At 36.2% G+C, this 24371-nt stretch overlaps 1 protein-coding gene across 1 annotated transcript in view; it reads left to right on the top strand.

Annotated features, from left to right (window-relative positions):
* Nucleotides 1–24371, top strand: part of FBXL17 (F-box and leucine rich repeat protein 17) — a 528456-nt gene that overhangs the window by 322985 nt on the left and 181100 nt on the right. The window contains exon 7 of the mRNA XM_061424528.1: nucleotides 22373–22449. Coding sequence (XP_061280512.1) covers nucleotides 22373–22449 — 77 coding nt within the window. The remainder of the gene's footprint in view (nucleotides 1–22372; nucleotides 22450–24371) is intronic.

Raw genomic sequence — 24371 nt, 5'->3', positions numbered from 1 at the left:
TTGTGTTGTTATTCAACTGTATTAATGGACAATGATAATTTTTTTTTAAAGAGAAAAGATATTTAAATTCTGGGAACTTGATAATAGTGAGTTTGAACATTTTACATAACGTGGCTTTTGGAAGGAAGACTATTTTAAGCATTGTTTTTTGTTTTTAGAGCAAAGTTCAGAGTCATCTTATTGTCTTATAACTAGCTAATGTGAACATTTTCTTTCATTTTAAGCTTGCCAATTGTTTTGTCAAATAGGGATAATAAAAATTCACAGGTGTAGCATTTACTAAGTATCATTGATATCAGTACATTTTATTGTATAGTTTGGTCAAATGCAAAACACAGCCTTTTGCAATTTGGAAAGGCCTTCTAGCTTCCAGATTGTATTTAATGAGGCCATAGTTGGGCAATATGATTTTCATTATTCAAACTGTAAAACATCATATCATTTTCTCAGCTTATACCACTTTAATCTTATATTGTGAATTGATCAATTAACCTAAATAGCTGAAATAATAACAGGATTTTAAAACACAGGTAACTTTTGGACTCTTTTAACTGTACAGGGGATCCAAAACTTTTATTGAAGAACAGCAAAGCAGACTTGTAGCTCAGGGAAGCCCCTCTTTTCTCCCCTCACAGAGATTAGTATACATTTATTGAAAGAGTCAAGACAGGAGTACTGTAAAATAAAATACCCAAGGAATTTGCATGATTTAAAATTATATAAATGCCCATTTATTTATGAATCTCCTGAAGGACCAGGGCAGTTTATTTGTATAATAGCATGCTGATGGGAGTTTCAGATCATCTTTCTTCTACAGACCCCACCCCAACTGTATCATCAGAGATTTCCAGTTTTCAGTACTTTAAAGTAGGGTGAGAAAGACACTTGTGAAACAGTGTAAGTAGAATCCTTCTCAATTTTACAGACTTTCCCATAAATATTTTTAAGTTTTCACATTTGTCTGCTTGCTTAATGAATTAACCAGTGACATTTTACATATATATGAAATGATCAGTATCATAAAGCCTAGTAACCGTCTGTCCCCACACAAAGTTATTACATTATTATTGACTATTTCTCATGTTTTATGTTACATTCTCATTGTTTCATCTATTTTATAACTGGAAATTTGTACCTCTTAATTCCCTTCACCTATTTCTCCCCACTTCGCATCTCTCTGGCCACCGCAGGTTTGATTTCTGCGTCTGTGTTTTTGTTTTGTGTGAGTGAGAACACACGGCATTTATCGTCTCTGTCCGCTTTATCTCGCTGAGCACGACACACTGTACATTCAATCATGTCAACACAAGTGACAGTTTTTTAAAAAATATTTATTTATTTGGCTGTGCCAGGGCTTGTTGCATCATGTGGGATCCAGCTCCCTGACCAGGGACCGAACCCGAGTCCCTTGCATGGAGAGCGCAGAGTTCTAGCCACTGAACCTCCAGGGAAGTCCCAGGATTTATTTTTTAATGGCTGAATGATATTCTGTTTTATGTGTACCACATATTCTTTATCTATGTGTCTTTTGATGGACATAGGTTATTTCCATTTCTTACTATTTGTAAATAGCACTGCAGTTAACAAGTGGGTGAACGCATCTTTTTGAATTAGTGTTATTATTTTCTTCAAGTAAATACTCAGAAGTGAAATTGCTAAATTACATGGCAGTTTTGTTCTTAATTTTTTGTGTAATCTCCATGCTCTTTTCCAAAATGGTTGTCGTGATCTGTGCGCGAGGGGCCCTTTCCTCTAAGTCCTCTGCGACACTTTCTGTTAGGCATCTTGTGATCATTGTGGTAGGTGTGAGGTGACACTGTACTTGTGATTTCATTTCCCTGATGATTAGCGATGTTATAGACATCTTTTCCACATATACGTTGGCCATCTGTCTTTGGGGGAAAATACGTCTATTCGGGTCCTCTGCCCGTTTTTAAAGTCAGGTCATTTGTTTTCTTGATATTGAGTTGTATGAGTCTTTTGTATATTCAGATATTAACCTGTTATTGGATATATCATTTGCAGCTTCCGTAGAGGGCCTTTCTGTCTTCCTGATAGTTTGCTTCACTGTATGAAAAGCTTTTTAGTTTTGTGTAGTTCCATTTGTTTATTTTTGCCTGAGGAAACAGATCCAAAAAATATTTCTAAGACCAATGTCAAAGAACATAATAGTGCCAGTGTTTCTTACAGTTTTAAGGTTTCCAGTCTTACATTTAAGTCTTTTATCCATTTTGCATTTATTTTTTGTGTATGGTGTGAGAAAGTAGTCCAGATTCATTCTTTTGCATAAGCTGTACAGTATGTCCAGTGACATCTGTGGAGGGTGCTGTCTTTTCCCCATTTTATGTTTTTGTCTCTTTGACACAGATCAGTTGGCCTCATGAGTGTGGGTTTCCTTCTGAGCTCTCTATTCTGTTCTGTTGATACACATGTCTGGTTTTGTGCCAGTACCATGCTGCTTTTGATTACTGTAGCTTTGTAGTATAATTTGAAATTAGGGAGTGTGACACTTCCAGTTTTGTTCTTCTTTCTCAAGATCATTTTGGCTATTGGGGTATTTTATGTTTACATACAAATTTTAGAATTATTTGTTCTCATTCTGTGCAAAATGCCCTTTGTATTTTGATAGAAATTGCGCTGAATTTGTAGATTGATTGCCTTCGGTAGTGTGGTAGTTTTAACAATATTAATTTCTCCAATTCATGAACACATTTATTTGTGTTGTCTTCAGTGTCTTTTTATCAGTGTCTTACACTTTTAGAGGGTAAGTCTTTTACCTCCGTAGATTCATTCCTGTGTATGATACTCTTTTAGATGTTGTTGTAAATAGTGCTGTTTCCTTTATTTCTCTTTCTGATAGTATGTAATTCTGTACACTGATAACAAGCTATCTGAAGCTTCTGTGTCTTAACTTTGGATCCTGCCACATTCTGAATTCATCTATGGGTTCTAATCATTTTTAGGATTTTCGACACAGAATCATGTCACCTGCAAACAGCAGCAGTTTTACTTCTTTTCCAGTTTGGATTCCTTTTATTTCTTTTTTCTTTTCTGATTACCATGGCTAGGACTTCCAATCCTTTGTTGAATAAAAGTGGCAAGAATGAGCATCCTTGTCCTGTTTCTGATCTTAGAGGAAATGCTTTCAGCTTTTCACTGAAAAAAATGTTGGCTGTAGGTTTGTCAATGTGTGGCCTTTTATGTTGAGGAATGTTCCTTCTATATCCACCTTGTTGAGAGTGGTTGATTTGTTGTTTTATCATAAGTGGATGCTGAATTTTGTCATCTACTGAGATGATCATATGAGTTTTACTCTTCAATTCATTAATATTGTGTATCACATTGATTTGCGGATAGTGAACCATTCTTGCATTTCTGACATAAATTCCACTTGATTACGGTGTATACGCCTTTTAGAGTATTGTTAATTCAGTTTGCTAACATTTTGTTGAATATTTTCCCATTTATGTTCATCAGGGATATTGGCCTGTGATTTTCTTTTCTCTTTTCCTTTGTGCTGTATTAGTCTGGTTTTGGTTTTGATGTGATGCTGACCTTGTAAAATTAGTTTGAAAGCATTTCTTCCTCTTCAGTAGCTTGAAAAAGTTTGAGAAAGATAGGCATTAACTCATCTCTAAATGTTTGATAGAACTCACCAGTGAAGCCATCTAGTCCTGAGCTTTTATTTGTTGGGAGTTTTTAATTACTGATTCAGTTTCGTTACTGGTAATGTTTTCTATTTCTTCCTGGTTCAATCTCAGGAGATTGTACATTTCCAGGAATTAATGAATTTCTTCCAGGTTGTCTATTTTAGTGGCATTATAATTGCTCATAATAATTTCTTTTGAGCCTTTGCATTTTTGTGGTATCAGTCATAACTTCTCCTTTTTCGTTTCTGATTTTATTTATTTGGGCCCTCCCTGTTTGTTTTTTTACCCCCTTGGTGAGTCTTGATAATGGCTTATCAATTTTATCTTTTTTAAAACCCAAGTCTTAGTTTCATGGATCTTTGCTATTTTTTTAGGCTCTATTTTATTTCTGCTCTGATCTTTGTTATTATTTTCTACCAACTTTGAACTTTGTTTGTTCTTTTTCTAGTTCCTTTTGGAGTAAGGTTAGATTGAGATTTTTTTGTTTCCTGAGGTAGGCTATAAATCAATTTGTATCTATAAATTGATAAATTGGATTCTGATTTACATTTAGGTTCCCAGTTTTGGGACAATATGCTATATAGGTCGTGCTGGATATGTTACACCAAGAGACACATGTTATCTGGAGGTGATGGAAATTTTACATAAAGTTATATAAGCTGTGTCATTTAATTTGCACAAGGCACTATTCTAAACACTTTGCATTTCCTTTCATCTTTATCAAAGTTCTTTAACGTAGGTGGTCTTATTATACCCACTGTATGGATAAGGAAAGTGAAGTGCAGGGAGTCTACAGGACCTGCTGAGGTTCCAAGGCTAGGTTTGATCTGGTCTCTGGGACTGAGACTCCTGAGTCTGTGCTCCAGAGCACCCTGCTGGTCTGCCTTTTGAAGACAGTGACATTTCTCAATTGCATTCAAAAGAGTTGGTGTGTACCAGAACCCTCCAGTAAACATAGTGTCTTAATTCTATAAGCAAATAAATGTTTTAAGAGTGTGTATTTTAAATAAAAAATACTTTTGAGCTGTGTTGTTTACCACATCTACCTTGTTTGGAAATAATACCTTGTAAAATACATACTTATTTTCTTACTGTGGTACTTTCTCTCACATTGACAAGCTATAATATTTTCCTTTTCTTATAGTGGAACTTTTCATAGATAGCAAATTTACTTCCCTTAGGTAAATAGATAAATATTTCTTTTGCATCATCAAGAAATATAAGGTGAGTTCCTTGAAATTAATGGCTATTTGTAATTTTCAATAGCCATACCATTTACAAAAGAAATTGTTAGTTTTTATTGCTTCTTTTGCTTATGTGAGAATCAATATTGTAGAGTCTTCTCAATCAGTTTGGTTTATCTGTTGTAGAAGATGTATTTACTGAAGGAAATTCAACAGGATCCACTTTCGGTTTCCATTACACATCCTTATCCTATTATTTACGTTTTAAAATCTGCCTGTCATCACGTACAGTTTTTCTGACTTTAAGACTCTCTGTATTTTAATACATGCTCTTTATCCTTTTTATTAGACAGATTTTACATAGATAATTCTCTTTACAACTGCAAGGAACTCCTTCCTTGTGCCTATAAATAATGTTCTCCTTTGTTGACGTATGTTTTATAAGTGGTGCATTTGCTGTTTTTATTCAGAATTCTAAGTATACACAGCCGCATGACTTGTCTTATCAGTGTGCTTCAAACCTTCACACATTCATTCAACAAACCTATCTTGAGCATCTCATCAAAGATAAGTAAAACACAGGCCCCATGTCAGGGTGATGACATACACTTCATACAGTGGTCACAACAGAGGGAGGAAGAGCTAGGAGTCAGGAGGAACTGTCCGTCTGAGAAGAGTCCATTGCTGGAGTCTGACCAGACATAGAATATAAGTGAGTCAAATGGATTAAATGTAATCGTTTCTAGAGATTTGTGGAACTGTTGCAACTGGACAGTGCATGTCTGATCCAGGGACAGTCATGGCTGGGATGCCTATCTGTGGTGAGGCCTAAGTACATGAAAAGTTCAGTGTTTTGAGAAACTATTTGTATAACAACTGTGTTTAGTGGGCCAAGTCAGATAGACTTATGTAGAATTTGGGGGCCAGAAGTTATTACCTAGGGTTTCAAACTACATTGAAAGAAATAGATTTGGGACAAAATTTGAGCAAAAAAAAAAAGGGCAGCAAAATGATGAACCAAGGGCACAGAGGCCCCAGCGAAGCTGCGGGAGGCTGGCACCGAGCCGGGCACCCTGCTGGGCTCACCCGTGAGCACGCCAAGCACTCGCCTGCAGTGGTGCCACCCACGTGCAGCAGAAACAGTCTGAAAAAGTGCTAAAATTAGACTTTGGCCTTTCTCTCATGAATTGTGCAGTTTCGTGGATCTTTAAATGATTATTATGAAATTAGAGATCATGTTTTTTCCCAGGATTTATGACCTCTATGTGCCTTAATCTGGTGTGGATAAGCCAATAAAATTAAAGATTCCAGGCACAGAGGAATTAAGTGTTTGGCTGAAGACCAGACTCAGGATAACTGGGCATGGATGTTGGAGGCTAGGCTCAATAGCAAATGTGGTGTGGCCATATGCAGTTCGTATGACTACACGCCTGCTGGCTGTTAAAACTGTTTTCTCCCCAAATAATGTTGAATGTCTTTATAATTAATGTTTGACATTAATTGTACTAGCTATTAAGAGAGATTTACAAACTCACAGATTTGGGCTCTGTATTAATTTTTGCAATAAACATGCATTTATTCTCCCTTTGTATGGATTGATAGACATTGATTCTAATCAGTGTTTAAAGTTTACTTTGAAAAGAATTAGACTGAATGTCTTAAAAGTTACATGGTATAATTGAGTAATACAAAAATGTAAAATGACTTTTAAAAGCTTTCATACAGTTAATAACTTTGCAGTTTTTCTTAGTGGTTTCCATTTTAAATATTAATCTTCTGAAAAATAATTTAATAGTTATATAATCCTTACTATATTTTTATGTATTTTGAAATGAAGGTGTAATATCTTTTCTCTCATTGTATACCAGGCTTTGGTCATGTGAGGTTTATATTAATAGTAAATGCCTAATGTTATTAATATCTTCATTATTTTTATATTATATATCAAAAGATCTTTCATATCTAATAGATTTCCTCAAATATAGAAATCTAGACTGTGCTTGGCAATCTTACTATGGCTGTTCACAAACTTTTGTTATGTCTTGAACTTAAACTGGATGCTGTAAAAAAACAGCATCTCTTAAACTGGATGCTGTAAAAAAAACCAGATCTCATTCCTTGATCCTGTTTGGAGGCCGTGTTTACAAAGAGTTCTTGAAATGCCTGATGTTTGGTTGCTTAGCACAAATCATCTAGATCCCAGGTAAGTCATTTTATGTGAGACAAGAAATAAAATTTACAATGGAGTGAAGAAAAACTGTCAGGCTAAATTTTTTGATCTGTTTTTTACTATGTTTACTTATAATTAAAGAAAAACATTAACCTTGAATCTTCAGCAGTACTAAGCATTCTTGTGTTCGTTTGCAACTTCCACGGTTTCCAGCGTGTTTTGGTGAAGTCTTTTATGTACAATATCTATAGCTGTGTAAATCAGCAGACTTCATGTTACTTCAAGTTGGGCAGTTCATTTAGATAATTAGTAAAAGAAATGAAATTTCATTATTTTTTTCCACGGATTGAGGAAAATTTTGCTGAGAGGTCCATGCTATTTACTATTTGCTGCATAATACTAGAATCCTAATCCAGTTTCTGGCAACACATTTTTAAAACGCTCTTAGTGGTTGGATAAGCAATCTACCTTTTAAGGCACAACCTTATATAATGATGCTTATTGAGGAGATCGTAGTTTGGGGCTGATTTTATATTGGTTTTTAACTTTTAGTCCAGTTGATAAGATATAATGTGGAAGACAGCATGATATTGAGGGCTAAGAATATCTGAGATCCCTTTCGCGAAGTTATCTAGTTATTGTTGGGTAGTTAGGTTCCTTGGAAAAAAAGATGATAGAAGAGAGACAATTAGATATCTGTTGAAGATATTCCAGAGAACTAACAGATGGAACACTGACTCTGGGCCAGAAAGCTATTACAAAGAGTCTGCAGCAAGCAATGTCTGGTTTCATTAATAAATTATGTCATATATGTATACTGTTATGTAGTGTGCATTACAAATTTCTGGAAATAAACAAATTTTAAAGTATTGATCAGTTTCCAGGAATCTTTTATTATTGCATATTTTCTTAAAAGATAAAAATAGAATTATTATGATGGGATCTTTGAATTTTTTAATGTAGAACTGGCCTTAATTATATACTCACTTGAATGGCTAAAAGTCTGATAACATCAACATTGGTGAGGATATGAGGAAACCATAATTCTTATAAATGTTGTCGGGCATTTATAACGGTATAGCAACTTTGGAAAGAAATTCATTTATCTACTACATACATACTACTAATACTCTGTGACTTAGCAGTCTACTCCTTGATTTTCACCCATGAGAAATGAAAGCATATGTCCACAAGAAGGCTGTATGAAAATGTTCCTAGCACTGTTATTAGTGATTTCCCCCAAAACTGCAAACAGTTCACATAGCTTCAAGATAAGAATGGATAAAGAAACTGTGCTATATTCATTTAATGGAATAGTTGGCAATTGAAAGATACAATCAGGATAAACTAATGAAATATAAAATAAAATAGATGAACCTCAAACTCTGACACTGAGTAAAAATAAGTTATTCAAAAGAGTACATATTGTATGATTCTATTTTTATGACATTCCTGAACAGACAATACTAGGCTATAGTAAAACTTAGTAACAAAAAGACCTACAATGGCAGGTGCCTTTGTGGGTGGGCATGAGCAATGGCTGGAAGGGAGGCAGAATAGTCTGGATTTGATAGGGGTCAAGATAGACACTTAGGAGAAGGAAATGGCAACCCTCTGCAGTATTCTTGCCTAGAGGATCCTGTGGACAGAGGAGCCTGGTGGGCTGCCGTCTATGGGGTCGCACAGAGTTGGACACGACTGAAGTGACTTAGCATGCATGCTTGCATTGGAGGAGGAAATCACAACCCACTCCAGTGTTCTTGCCTGGAGAATCCCAGGGATGGAGGAGCCTGGTGGGCTGCCATCTATGGGGTCACACAGAGTCGGACATGACTGAAGCGACTTAGCAGCAGCAGCAGCAGCAAGATAGACACATATAGGCTGATATCATTGGAGATTTGTGCATTTCACAGAGGGTGTATCTTTTTATTTTGTTAAAGAGAGAACTATTATAAACATTGAACTCTAGTTAATGATGTATATGCTAAAGTATTAATATTTATGCGTGAAATGTACTGATGTCTGCACTTACTTTGAAATGTGTTAAAAAGTAAGAATGGATAGATAGATACCTAGGGGGATAGAGAAATAGATGGGATACATCTGAGATGATGTAGAAGAATGTTAATTATGGAATCTAGGTGGTGATTAATGGCTTTTCAGTGAACAATTCCTTTAACTTTTTGCTATGCTTGAAATTTTCCATAATAAAATTTTGTACAAAGATGAGTGTTTATTCTAAAAAAGTTTAGAAGACATACCTTTTTGGAATTTATTCTAATTCAGGATGAATATTTGATAGAATTATTTAAGGTTTTCTTTTTTATCCCCTTCACAACTTAAAATTTTGTCTTATCCAATTATAATATGTCATCTTAATTGCAATTGGTTTGTTACCTTTATAAATCATACTTCTTGGTGCCCTATGTGTGATTAGTTTAATGCCATTTATTAGGCACTGTATTCATTTCCTGTGGCTACTGAAACAAATTACCACACATGTGGTAGCTTAAAAGCAACTAATATTTATTCTCTCACAGTTGTGGAGGTCACATGTCCAAAATCAGTTTCACTGAGCCAAAATCAAGACGTCAGTGTCGAGGGCCCACTCAGATAATCTAGGATAACCTCCCTATCCAAATCTTTAATCACATCTGCAAAGACCTTTTTTTTTTTTTCTATTAAAGCAAGTATACTGTTGCCAAAGCCTTTGACTGTGTGGATCACAATAAACTGTGGAAGATTCTGAAAGAGATGGGAATACCAGACCACCTGACCTGCCTCTTGAGAAATCTGTATGCAGGTCAGGAAGCAACAGTTAGAACTGGATATGGAATAACACACTGGTTCCAAATAGGAAAAGGAGTACGTCAAGGCTGTATATTGTCACCCTGCTTATTTAACTTCTATGCAGAGTACATCATGAGAAACGCTGGGCTGGAAGAAGCACAAGCTGGAATCAAGATTGCTGGGAGAAATCTCAATAACCTCAGATATGCAGATGACACCACCCTTATGGCAGAAAGTGAAGAGGAACTCAAAAGCCTCTTGATGAAAGTGAAAGAGGAGAGTGAAAAAGTTGGCTTAAAGCTCAACATTCAGCAAACGAAGATCATGGCATCTGGTCCCATCACTTCATGGGAAATAGATGGGGAAACAGTGGAAACAGTGTCAGACTTTATTTTTTGGGGCTCCAAAATCACTGCAGATGGTGATTGTAGCCATAAAATTAAAAGACACTCGCTCCTTGGAAGGAAAGTTATGACCAACCTAGATAGCATATTCAAAAGCAGAGACATTACTTTGCCAACAAAGGTCCGTCTAGTCAAGGCTATGGTTTTTCCAGTGGTCATGTATGGATGTGAGAGTTGGACTGTGAAGAAAGCTGAGCACCGAAGAATTGATGCTTCTGAACTGTGGTGTTGGAGAAGACTCTTGAGAGTCTCTTGGACTGCAAGGAGATCCAACCAGTCCATTCTGAAGGAGATCAGCCCTGGGATTTCTTTGGAAGGAATGATGCTAAAGCTGAAACTCCAGTACTTTGGCCACCTCATGTGAAGAGCTGACTCATTGGAAAAGACTCTGATGCTGGGAGGGATTGGGGGCAGGAGGAGAAGGGGACGACAGAGGATGAGATGGCTGGATGGCATCACGGACTCGATGGACATGAGTCTGAGTGAACTCCAGGAGTTGGTGATGGACAGGGAGGCCTGGTGTGCTGCGATTCATGGGGTCACAAAGAGTCAGACACGACTGAGCAACTGAACTGAGTGAACTGATACTGTATACATAAAGTAACAGTTACCGGCTGCATGGATTAGGGCCTGATATCTTCGGGGGCCATTACTCAGCCTACCACAGGCGTTTGTTTTTAATGTGCCAGGTTCTGTGCTAGGGCCTCGGTAACAATAATTAGCAGTTAATCGCTTACTCTTTGCTAGATGCTGTCCTATGTGCTTTACATTCTTTTTTTTTTTTAACTAAGGAAAAAATTGATTTGGTTTAACATAAACTTACTGGAGCATACATTTCTTCCTTGTATATGTCAACTAGTGAAGCCCTAAAGTGTTAGTTTTCTGAGAAACGTACTTTAGAAAATTCTATTCAGTCCTAAATAACCCTGTCTTATTTGTGTGGAAGATAAACTGACAAGACTGTGAATTCTCTTTGTGAAGAGACTTGTGTTCTCCATCTTTGTATCCATATAGTTAGGGGCAGAATAAGGGTTAATAAATGTTTATTGAGTAACAAAAAGCACTTTTGCAAACATTATGAAATGTAACTTTTACAAAATCCATGGAAGTAGGTATTGTAATTTCCAGAATTTTCCTGAAAAGACTTAGGGAAGTTGAATTACATTCCCAACCCTAAGACTGTCTCTTATACACACATACACAAAAACTGTGACATTCTGAGCATCTGAAACATATTTCCACTGTCCATAACTGATTTTGTATAATAAACATTAAGTTTTTGTAAAATTTTAATACAGCTATGTATCATGTTTTATTATTGCATTATCAGTCATGTGTAATATACTTTAAAACTTTTAACTCTTTTTTTTAACCATTCCAGTATTAATTTTTAAATTTTTATCATGTGTAATAAACTTTTAAACTTAAGTCTTTTTTTACCATTCCATTATTTATTTTTTAAACTTTTATCTTGCTTTGGAGAATAGCCAGTTAACAATGTTGGATAGTTTCAGGTAGACAGCAGAGAGACTCGGCCATATGTGTACATGTAGAGGCCATTTTCATGTGAATTAAGTCCACAGTGGTATTAAGAAATGGGAGGAAATTTTCTAAATAATACAGACTATTTTAACACGTTCTCAAAACTTCGCCCTTTCCCCAGAAATATGTCATGTCTGTCTAGTCTTTTTGTAGCTTCTTTTGAACATCAGATTTTTAAAAACTCACTGATATTACAAATTGTATAAATAACCATACCTTCCTCTTTACTTTTGCTCCTTGAAAGTTTCTTCCAAAATCTTGTTCTAGTCCCAGAGGCTAACGTGTCCCTGACTTCATCACTTTGCGGTCCGCGTTTCCCACCTTCTTGCTCCTCTCGAATATTTCTTTGCATTTCCATGTGCATTTCAAGAGAAATGAGGCTGTTTATGAGTGAACAGATAACATGAACTCAGGCTCCTTAGTGATTACTGAATATACGAATATATTATTGCATATGTTACGTATAACAACTGGTTACATTATAGAGATATGGCTGTATGTTGTATATATTGTTTTTCTTTTTTTCCTCTTTATAATATTTTTTGAACAACCTTAAATCAAGCCCATACTTCAACTGACTTGCCCCTGAGTATATATTATATTCACTGCTTTGCTTATCCTGTTACCCTTTATATTTTCTTTCACCTTTTTCAAAGTATGATGCAGTACTGAATCAATACTAATTTTCTCAAAGCCCCCAATTTTGCCAAATGGCCTAAGAGTGTTGTGTGTGTGATGAGCGCGCGCTTACCTTTCAATAATGGATCACAAAAAGGAATTCGTTCTCTAACTTCTCTCATTCCCAGGACAGCACCTACGATACCCTCAGTAACCGCAGGAACACACAGGAATCTACTGGCCCCAAGCTCATTTACCTGGCATCCCTTTCAAATGTCTAGCAGCGTTCTCGACTCTCTACTGCCCTAAGGACCTTTGAAAACAATCAGCTATCCCCTTTTCACCTCTCAGTCTTCCTGTGAATACCAGAATATATTTCTTTATTTCCTTGGGTACTTAAGAAAAGTTTTTTTCTGTATAGAGCAGAAATATTAATGCTGTTACTGCATTTTGCTGCATGGTTTATTGATTATGCAGACAGAACAGTAACTATAGTAAGCAAAGGAGCATTTAGAAGCTCGCCAGAGATGGATGTGCTGTTCACTCTGATTTACCTTTTCCAGTAACATGAAGCTGAGGGTAGGATTGGGGGTGTTGCTTGTTCCTGCTCGCTGTCAGACATGATGTTGCCTGCAAGGTGCCCGCTGTCTGAAACAAATAGTGAAATGTGCTGTCTTCCTTCTCCATGCTTCCTTCCTGTCTTGGTTTGCAACTTTCTGCTAGGAGAAAGCGGGTGATGCTTCCCCTTCCGGTTCCCATCAGTCTCAGCACTGGTTTCACCAGCTTCCCACCACTTTCTCCAAGAGCAGAGAGATGTGTTTTCCCTCCGTACAGAACAGACTGAGGACTAGTCCAAGCAAAGCAATCTGAATTTTAGTGATCACAGCACTTCAGGGGCTAGGCTGCTAAAATTCCTTCAAGAAGTGCATTTATAGCAATGAGATATTTGTTAATTGGGAATGGAAAAAATGATATATTAAGAATTGTATTTATAAGTGTTTATATACATGTGTGCATCTATATTACACTATACTACTTTGAATATAAATTGTTGATAATCAGTTGTTGTCATTGATGGATAAATTAAAGCATTAAGAAAGAATTGTCTAGAAGTATATTTTACAGGCAAATGGACTGTGATTTATTCAAGAATCATTGAAGTGGGCAAGTAAAACTAAGGTTCAGTAGGCTTCCTCTGGAATTTAAAAATCTCATTCTGTTGTATTTAGCTGAATATTATTTGAGAAGGAAATGGGGAGGACTTTGTTTCTCTTATCCTTTAGATAAGTAAAAATGAACAGAAATCAATCGTCATTTTGGGGATTAAACATGTAAACTTTTCATGAGAGGGTTCTAGGTTAATACCTCTTAGTGTCATTTGTAGAAAGACGGGAATTGTTTCTTTTTTATTTTTAAAGAAGTGTAAATGTTATTTCTTTTTCTAAGTGAGAAAGTTGTCTCTCTGTGTAAACATGATCACCAAAAGCTCTAAATGTGATCCACTGCTTCCTCCCCGTGAATCTTACAACAAAGCTTATTTCACCCCTGACATCGCGTCAGTATGTAATGATACGGAAGAAAATAGGAATAAAGCAGTGGCCGTCCCAGAGCTTTGGAAGTAGGTTTTACGAATTCAGCGCTGATGGGATTTAAGCCTCAAAGGGTTCAGAGTTCAATGCAGCTAAGCATCAATAAAGTCCAATTGATGTAGTGCCCTTGTCTTCATCAAGGCCACGTGGTCTTTCCCTTGGTCTCTGAGTGAATATTTGGTAACTTTACTCCCACTCCCCTAGCCCAGAACTCCTTCCTCATACCTTCTTTGTCAGAAACTAAGAAGAAGCCTTCACCATTTTCTTCTCCCAAATTGCAGGATTAATTAGTTTTCTCTAATTGTACTTAAATTAACTGTACAGTTATTTTATTGGCTTTTGATCGGGCCAGAAATTTGCTAAGCTTAAACATTAAGGACAAGGTACAGACTTCCCGAGTATGAATGCTTAAAGCACGTGGGAAACAGTTGTAAGGGAGAAGCTTAACCTGCCTTCGAGTCTTCCTACAGCTATCTAATGATGTAAGCTTTCAAAGATATCCAGTTAGGTACCCTCTTCATTGCATTTTAAAGTAAATATGTATTTTTTCCATATTACTGAAACCATTTTCTCAAACAGAATTTTGAGTGGTACATTGGAAGGTTGGGAAATATTGTCAGGAGCAGTAAAACCATTCTTTATATTCCAGACAGTGTCTTTACCTGCTTTGTCTCAGTCTTCTGGGAATTTGGCTGATCCAAAAAGGGATTCTGTGCCTTCCCAAGTGAGAAGGAGACCTTTTGTCAGCATCTTGTCTGAGTTGACTCCAGGGCTACACAGGTCATAGGAGGTCTGTGTTGAACATCAGTCTTTGGCTCTATCACAAAACTGGTATTGAAGTGCAGGCCAGCTCCCCGTGCAGAGGTTAAAGAGGCAATTAGTCACTACAAAGCCTTGTGGCATCTTCTGGTAAGGAAGTATTTAACTCTTTCCTGAATGATGTCTAAAATCGCATCTTCAGAATACTCTTATAGTCCACGCAAATAATTTTGTCTTCTTCATTTTAAATTAAAGGTGCGCTTAATGTTTGTGGAATTGAGGCTTTCTCATCAGTAGTGAAAGCAGTAAGGGCGATGGAGGTGGAGACGGGCAGGGAGATTATCCACTGGATGTTTTATATTCCGTCTAAATTTCATATTAGCCGTTTGGAAGCCTAGCAAGTCTCTCTGGAATATTTCTAGCTTTACCACTGACGTTCTTATATATTGTTGCAGGAGGCAGGTAGGAGTTGGAACTTGCCAGAATTTTGCCTGCCTTCTTTTCAGAAAAGGAATGGCCTCTAATGAACCACAGGCCACTGAACTGGACTAACCATAGTTTAACCTATAAAAACTATAGTTTTTACATTCCTGTTTTCTTTTTAAGGCCCGGGCTTTTGCTTCCACACAGTAAATGTTTGTAACATAGGAGAATAGAATCTTCTCTTCCATCCTTTATCTTAAAATATGCCAGAATACCATAAACATAGCACCAGTTTTAACTGTATGAACATTGTGCCCAAACTCCCCCAGAGATATTGGCTGTAAATTCATGGAAACTCAAAAACCTTTAAGGATGGAGGAGATCTCTTAACTTTTCTCATTTTAAAGTAAATGCATTTTTCCCCCCATTGAGGAATGACTAAACTGCTGAATTAGGAAACCTTACCTTTAAAGTTTCCCCTTCGCTTCTAACATTTCCTTCAGTCCTGAAATATGACTCTTTCCACTTGATTTTCAGTAGATACAGAGATAGTGATAAGGTTTTTCTGCTGCTGGGGATGAACATTAATATCAGCCATAGCAGCAAAAATAAATAGTAGTTGATCTATCAAGGTTATAAGTATTATGTCCATCATTTTATAATCATGCGGCTTTCTGATTAGATCTTTTAACATTTCTATCACATAGTTTGCACTTAATAAAACCTTGTTGAAATAAATAGGTAAGTACTTAGAAATTTTTTTCTGCTTCTTGAATATTTGGAGGCATGCTTAGAAAAAGTTAGCTCGAGTTATTATATAAAGGTCTAGTGTAGCTGCAGTTAAAGGATGGAACAATGACTAAAATTAAAAACAAGACGTTTGGATGAGTGGATCTGAAGTATTAAAGCCAGAGCCAAGTTTATCCAAATGTGTTCGTTTGCTTCCCTCTCCCCCACCCTCTTGCTTTGGGAAGACGTTTAACCATTTTGTTTCTCAGCAGCTTAAGGACAATGTGCTTTTAAAAAAAAACACAGGCTTTATTCTATTTGAAAAACATTTTTGAAGTTCTCTGGACACATTCCTATTACATTAAACATGTCTTGCTATATAAATGAGGAAACAAAATAGTCCCGTAAGAGCTGGTTTGTGATGGTCACTCCTCAATATGTTAGAAGTATTCTTTTGTTCTCTTACTGCTCCTCTTTCAGTGCTGTCTCCTGGGCTCTTACTCTCCAGTTAGGAAACCTTCCCGATGCTGGGGGTGGCTGGAGAAGAGTGGCCCAGAAAGGGCCTGCAGGTGTTGGCATCTGCTGTGCCCCCTTCTCAGGCGCAACAGCACCTCTTTCAGCAGAGTTGCAGACCCATAGAACTTAACACTGCAGTAACATTTCAGTTTACAGGCTGCTTACTGTGGTAATTAAAAACAAGCAAACTACTCTCCTCATTTTGTAACCTTTCACTGTCTCTGTGTGACCAAATAGGCATCAGTTTTCCACTGTTTAAATAGCAAATTTCTAAATTAATCTTAGATTCACTAATCAGATATTGGCTTTCCAGAGAATAACATTTGGTAAGTGAGAACTTAATGAATATCCCAAGATAATTGTAACTGGTGAGCTGGTGACATTTTTCATGTGGCTCCCAGTCTTCGCCCCTGAGGTATATTAGGAATGTGTTTTGAGCAAACGCTTTAGTGTTTTAATTGCAAGTCAGCTTTAAAAAAAAAAAAATCTCTCTTGCAATAAACGTCTCTTCTGTGAGATTATCTTTAGATGTTTGTATGAAAAATTGACTTAAATATATATCTGATACTGTGCTGTTAAAGGATAAAACAGAAGGACATTTACAAGAAAGTGTACCATAAAATACAAAGGGTACTCAGCGCACCACTTGACGCCATGTGTCACTTTCCCAAAATAGTCTTCCATTTGTCCTTAGGTGCATTTCTTTAAAGATAAAATAACCATTTCGTGCTCCGTAAAGTTAAGGTGTTGTGTTACTGGAAAATGTGCCTGTTAATGGAATGTTTATAAATGAAATTATATTCACATATAAGTAGAAAGGTACTATTTGTTAATTCTTGAATTGATTCATCTTGTAAATGTTTAACTGTAAATTTATCTTCTTTAACATAGAAATATTTTATATCATACACATTCTGAAAGCAGGATATACCTGTAAATCATGCCCATTCATTCACTGCACTGAGATTGGATTATTCCCCAGTAAAACTTGATTTGAGGCTTTAGAAAAAATCAATCAAATATCATTATTCTTTGTGTAAGATGCCAAATTGTGTTTTGGTGACCTCTGCTACCGTTTAAACGACCCGTATGTGAGTGAGTTGGGACGAGCTTCATAGCACAGAATTGGACAAGGTTCACTCCCCTGTTTCTCTTTTTAGATTTTGTGCCTCCTTTTTATTCCTTTTTCTTTTGTTTGTGTGTGTGTTGCAGCCTCGTCTGCTACCCCACTTACAGTAAATATAATCCAGGGTGGCTTGTTGGCTTGTCTAGTTTCAGGAAATGATGAAACTGGAGTTCTATTCCTGAAGCCCCCAAATAGATCGCTTTTTGATGTGTTTGCATTTCAGGAGTTTCCAGGTTTGATCTACATGTTTATTCAGCTTGAAGCTTACCTAGCTCCCTGTCGCAGTTACTCGCCAATGGCTTTACAGCGCTATTCGTGCTTTTTGTTTTAATCCGTAGGGTGGTTTTTGTCTTGTTGCATTTTTTCTTCTGCTTGCAGATATGTCTATTATTCAAATATAAAAGTGACTTAGGAAAGAACATCCTAAAGTTTACTTAGAAATTCACCAAGCCACATGCTAATGCATCTCTAATGGGGACATTTCTTTTCACACCTCTGAGGTGATTGAGCCTGTCCTTTAAAGTGAGATTTGCAAACCAGTGTCTGGCAGCTCCAATTAGCTTCTTTTGGATGTGAAGCACATCACAAACAGTAACAAGGTCTCCTAGGACGCTCCTCTTGCAAGCAGCGTAGTCATATTTCCTCATTAGTTCTTTCCAATTGTCACTAATGCCACGCTCCAGCTTTTGAGTGGGAGACAAAAAACATAAAAATTTGGTATGTATGTAGAATGGGCCATTGTTTTCCATAATTCGAGCTCTTTTGAATTCCTTTGATAGTTTTGAAGCTTACACAGCTTAATTCATTAACCTTTACCCTTCACATAAATCAGGTGATTAAGAATCTATTGCTAAGGAGACAGCGTTTTCCTGAAACTAAGTAATGCCTTCTCTTCTTTTAAGGAAAAACCTATATTGCTCACAAAAGTAACCTTTTTGTTGTTTTTCATATTTCATCAAATGTTTCAAGTGTATTTTAGAACATTATCAAAAGCAAGTGAGCATAAAATCACATTATTATAAAAAATTATTCTGAGTTCTTTGGGTAGCTGGGAGCAGGTTTTCTGGCCCTTTTCAGTATTCTAACAGAGTTTATATATATATGTACTCAACAGCTGTTACTCAAGAATTTACAATGGGTGCAATTTTTTTATTCTATTCAGAACCCTGCCAAAACGTAAAAGCAAGAAAATAATCTGAGAGGAGGCAATTCAGAAGGAGCTAAAATGTATGTAAATGAACCTAGGACGTTTGATTGGAGAAGCTTCTCAGAGAGGCCCTCATTTTTATGACGAACGGTACTGTGGGACTCTGAAGAAGATAGGGGCGTCTGTGGTTTCGTGGAGCCGAGGACAGAATGTACATCTTCCCATTCTTCATTCACTCTTGTTAAGACGTGCCTCCTCTTACTTCTCAGAACTCAGGGAGATGGTTTAGTAGGCTCGTGTTTGATGTTCACAGGCTCCTTTAACGGTATTTGATACTCTTCTGCATCTTCCACTTGGCATATTCCTATATTAGGAATTTTTCTTGGTAATGTTAGAGATTATTCCTTTCTCGAAGGACCTTGTTCTTTCCCCAAGTTTTATAATTCCTTGGGTTGTCGTGCATGTAGTAGGGTCTTTGAATGCATTGACCCATAGAGAATGGTGGTCATGTGGTATTCTGAGGTTCATCCTTAGGGAGGGCAGGGACGGGGTGGGTGAGTGGGCAGATTTTGAATTCTGAATTCTGAGTTTAGGAATTCATGGCTTACCCCTGGGGACAAACTATGATTTATCACTGAGATTAATGAATATTCTCCTTTTCATTATCTGTGAATAGGCAAGGGGATTGTGAAGCAAAGGTTTTAAATGTGGTCTTTGGTTCTTTTGTGTTCCTGCACACAGACTGTGACTTTGCAAACATTTCTCTCTCTTTTTGGTATCATTTTAAACACCTCTTAAAATTTACATGAATACCTGTAGTCAGAATGTTTAAGTAATTACTAAAGCTTTGCCTCCTTTTTTTGTTGCCTGCATACAGTCTATACAGTGAGCTGGGAAATGCTCTGATGTTAAGTCCTGACTAAAGAGCATGACTGGGCTTCCCTGCTGACTCAGGGTAAAGAATCCGCCTGCAATGTAGGAGACCCCAGTTTGACTCCTGAGTCGGGAAGATTCCCTGGAGAAGGGAATGGCAATCCACTCCAGTATTCTTGCCTGGAGAATCCCATGGACAGAGGAGCCTGGTTAGCTACAGTCCATGGGGTTGTGAAGAGTCGGACACGACCGAGCAAGTACCCTTCACTTCAGACACTAGCCAGGAACCAGACGTGGGGTTCCATTTTCCACCAGTTTGCACTAACAGGATAACACGAACCACTTCCATTTCCAACTGTCAAAAAAAATAGCTATTTTACCCATTTATTTGAACCATCAATTTGCTGTTAGTATGATACTGAGCTTCAGTCCAGGTTCACAAGAACTTGGGACTTCTCAAAGATCACATCTGTGAAATATGTGATACTTAATTTAAAAAATAACAAATTTTGCTAAAAATCTTCCAAGGAACATTTTATTTTCCCTCTATGAATTCCTTTTTGAGGAACAGCTTTATGTTGCACATAACTTTTAGCACTGGTTGTGATTACAGGATAATTAAAAGTATTTGGAAAACCTTATGTAGCTGAACTTTTTAAAACAGAGCAAAAATCCTATGTGATCCTTTGTAAAAGTAAAATGCTCTTCTCTTATATTTCTCTGAAACATATATACTCTTTATTTCTTAATCATGTGTTTTCTCTTGGCTGTTGCCTCTTGAGTAAGCTAAATATATTTGTGTTATCTATTCATAATAACTTTTCTCTCTCACATAGGGAGGAAACCTGATGCTCGTGGCCTTTCATCATTTTTAGGACAGTTTCTATCCAGTGATTGATTATCTTATTTTATGTGAATACCAGTTCTTGTTGCCTATGAAATAGCATTTGATCTGGCTTGTACAGGGAAATCAATTTGTGTTATTTGCCGTCTGTAGTCTGCCCTGTGTGTCTGTTATGGTCACGTGTGCTCGTAGCATATCTGATACAGGATCAGCTGCTGAGAACACAGATAGGACATTGTGTTTGTTTAGATTTTTTTTCCATAATCAGGTGTTTTGAACTATTTGAAAAGACCGTGAAAACAAAATAAATGATGGGAACACATTTCTGCACTAATGTTTCATTTTGTGGTCATACAACATGTTGGATCTGCTAACTTTTTTGGAAGGTGATGGAGACGGACAGACAGCTATGCATGGCAGAAAGTAGACTTTTTAAATTAACTATTTATGGTGTTATAACCAAGCAGGGCCTTTATTTTTATCCTTAGGATATGAAAATCAGTTTTTAAAGTCATATGTAAAACATGATTGTTGCCTGTAGTTAGTTTCATTTCTGCTTTTATTTTTCTTTTTTAAGACTTTATTCAAATATTACATTAAAGTCAAATGATGTAGAATTAGGTTTAAAAATTTCCCTTCATAATAAGCTATATCAATCATAATTACATTGTTACTGTTTTAAGTTTTCTATTGTAACCATGGAACAGCTTACCCATTTTTTATAATAAATCTTTTTTTTTTAATAGCCAAAAAAAATGTTTATTCAGTTAGTCTGAGGAACTTAGAAATGTTTATCATTCTATTAAGACAATATTCTATAAAAATATTTTTAAAAGAAAAATATGTCTTCTCTATAACTAATTTAACCTTCAGTAATGAATTATGTGAAGTAAAATTGTATAAAATTTCCTGACATTTTATGAAGATACCTACAGATAAGCCAGACAGCAAATAAAATATCTAAAAGACAGAGATGGATACTCAGTAATTTTTTGATGGATTATACACATAGGTATCAAATTACTTGATCCTTAACTTCCTAGAAAAGGTTAATGACTCTTTTTGCTTTTACCCTTTTACTTAACTGTTGTTTATAAAGATTAAAACTGGGACTGCATTGAAGGACGCACATGCTTATGTGTCAGTTTGATTGTACAGGGTTTTCTGATATTACAGGGGACTGAATCATCAGATAGTGTTTTTAATCATTGTTTATAAAGTTCATTGAGTTTTGTGTTACATGTTCCACTGTGGACATTAGAGCAGGGTGCACCGCTCAAAATTTTAACTTAAATGAAACCAGAAGAGACTTTAAATCTTACATATCTATATTATTTAAATGGCCTGTATATATGCAACAATTCATCTAAAACATTAATAGTAAAACTAGGGAAAATATTTTAATATTCTTCTTTAATCAGTGTCACAGATTTTTAAAACATTTTTATGTTGAATAAAATTTCACAAATGTATATCAGTGTGATCAAACTCCACCATTAAAAATTAAACCGTGAGCAATATTACATTCACTTATAATGAGCCAGTTCCCTTCGCAGGAATCGAACTGGGGTCTCCTGCATTGCTAGTGGATTCTTTACCAGCTGAGCTACCAGGGAATCCCTTATAATGAGCATCCATGTTTCACAGTTTCATTACTTTTTTTAATGTAATTGATAAATATTCATTATATAGCATATGTTTACTAATCTTTTATTACCAAATGTAACAGTGCTGTTTGAGGAATATCTCTTTTTCATCAGTTTAGCTTTACAAGATGCACTAGTCATAAATGTATTTAATTAAGGTCATTTAAGTATTAAAGCACTTGAGTTTAAAAAGCGGGGAATATAATACCTTTTCCCAAAACACCTTGAAAGCGGTTTGTGGAAAGAAGAGAGCTGTGGCATTCATCAGACGCTGGCCTCTTCCTGTTACAGTCGTGGCCAAACTCGCTAATTTAACTTGAAACACATTAGTGTAACTCGCCACTTTCTTGTGTGTGTTTCAGGTGTGTGGAGGTCATCGCAAAGGAAGGACAAAACCTGAAAGAGCTGTATTTGGTGTCCTGTAAAATCACAGATTATGGTATGTAATGAGCCATTGTCCTAATCGTCTTCAAGAATAAAAAGGTACAAGATCTTTGAAAGCTTTTTAAAAAAAAAAATCAAAAGCTACTATCTCATAGACACTGAGCTATATCTTTACTGAGGCAAACTCTGATCATACTGCCCCAAATCAAGAAATCTTGAAATTAGAGCCAGAGTAAAATGAGTATATATATATATATCAGTTTTGTCACCACATGAAATCATATATGTACTTGCATAATCACATAGAATTAAAAAGTATGGCTAAAATTTCTATATGATGAAAATATTAGGATAATGAAATATTTGATATAATATAAAGTAATTATTGTGTTGATTTGCTTAATTTATGTCATGTCGAATGCACGCTTGCTCACATTCCAAATGCCAGCCTTCTTAATGCCTTAAATTCTTTAAAACATTGGAAACTTCCAATAGGAAGTTTAGATATATAGGAAGTAAAAGGTATATATTTGTTTGTAAAAGTTTAAATATGTTAATTTTAAATATTCCTTTCAAGTGGAGAAAAGCAAGTTATTATATAAAAATATGAAAAGTATGAAATTGTCCTATTGGAGTAATAAAATAACCCACCTAGGCTTTCCTCTTTTGTTCAGTGCATTATAAATATTTTTTACTATTAATTTGCATATTTAATCTAAATACAGAGTTTTAACTAGATGTTTTTAAATGATATCCATTTCTCTTTTCTGATTTTTAAATTTGTTTCTTTACATTGGAGAATATGATTTCTACCTTGAAGGAAACTAATAATTCATTATATTGGTTTTTTTTTAACTGTTAATCCAACATATGCTGATAATTGACTCCAATCCTAAGGTATCATACTGGCCTGGATGGGAGAGTTGTATTTTATCAGCTACTAAATTCATCCTTTGGAAAAACTCCATGAAAGCTATAACAAAAAAATAAAAAAGTAACATAAAGGATTTGGCTTAAAGATAACCCTAATTTCTTTTCAGAGTTTATTTTTTGAGAATGGTAAATTTCTTACATGGATTTATCCATACTGTTTCTGGGTTATTATCTTTTTTCATAATTATACCATGAGAAAGGAGTGTTTTGGTGTTTTCTTTTTGCTTGTAGTTTGTTTTCTGGTTTGGCATATTAGAGTGCCTCTAAGATACGGTATCTAAAACTTTCAATGCCTCCCTTTTGTCTAGACCTTAGAGTGTTCTCTCTGCCCCAAACCGGGCAGATCCTCAATACCTGTAGATTTGGTAATTAACTAGTACATTCATTCATTCCAAACGCTTTACTTGGCATTCAAAATCCTTTACCAGTAGTCCCCTACCTGCCTCTCCAATCTTACTAATTGCCAGGAGAAGGGTGGACTAAGTTCTTTAGAATGGACCCTTCAAGGCCCGCAATGGAAACTGTTCCTAAAATTACACTTTGTCGCAGTACCAGTAAGTTAGCCAGTGCGAACAAATGTTCCGGAAGTTATGGAAAAGAGGAAACGCTTTAGACCTGGGACAGATGTGGAATCAAGTTCGGTCTTTGTGCCTTGGCCTTCGGGAAGTTCCCTCACGTCTCTGAGGCTGTCTCCTCCCATGTAAACTGACTTCTTGCTCCCGCGTGTTCCTGTCTAATGAGAGCGCAGTGTGTACTGCTGAGCGAACTTGCTTTCCTGCAGGAGAGGGACAGAGGGAAGACTCACACACGATTCTTCGACCTCCTTTTCTTTCCTGGAAGGAAGGCCTTGGGAGAGGCCTTTGTTGTTGCTGTTGCTATTATGTACTGTTATTGTTTATTGCTATTGTTCAGTGATGTTCTCTTGTTCTGGTGTTCTGAGATTTTAGGTTTTGTTTTTTCCTCCTGGTGAGGTGAAAATTGTGTTAATCCTTTGCCCATGTGGTCTGCCTTTATCCATCTCTCTGAATTATTTAGGTCAGCTCT

Source organism: Bos javanicus, chromosome 7, assembly GCF_032452875.1.
Source record: "Bos javanicus breed banteng chromosome 7, ARS-OSU_banteng_1.0, whole genome shotgun sequence".
Taxonomy (NCBI): domain Eukaryota; kingdom Metazoa; phylum Chordata; class Mammalia; order Artiodactyla; family Bovidae; genus Bos; species Bos javanicus.
The sequence above is the reverse complement of the archived record's forward strand: the minus strand, read 5'-3'. Positions and strand labels throughout refer to the sequence as shown.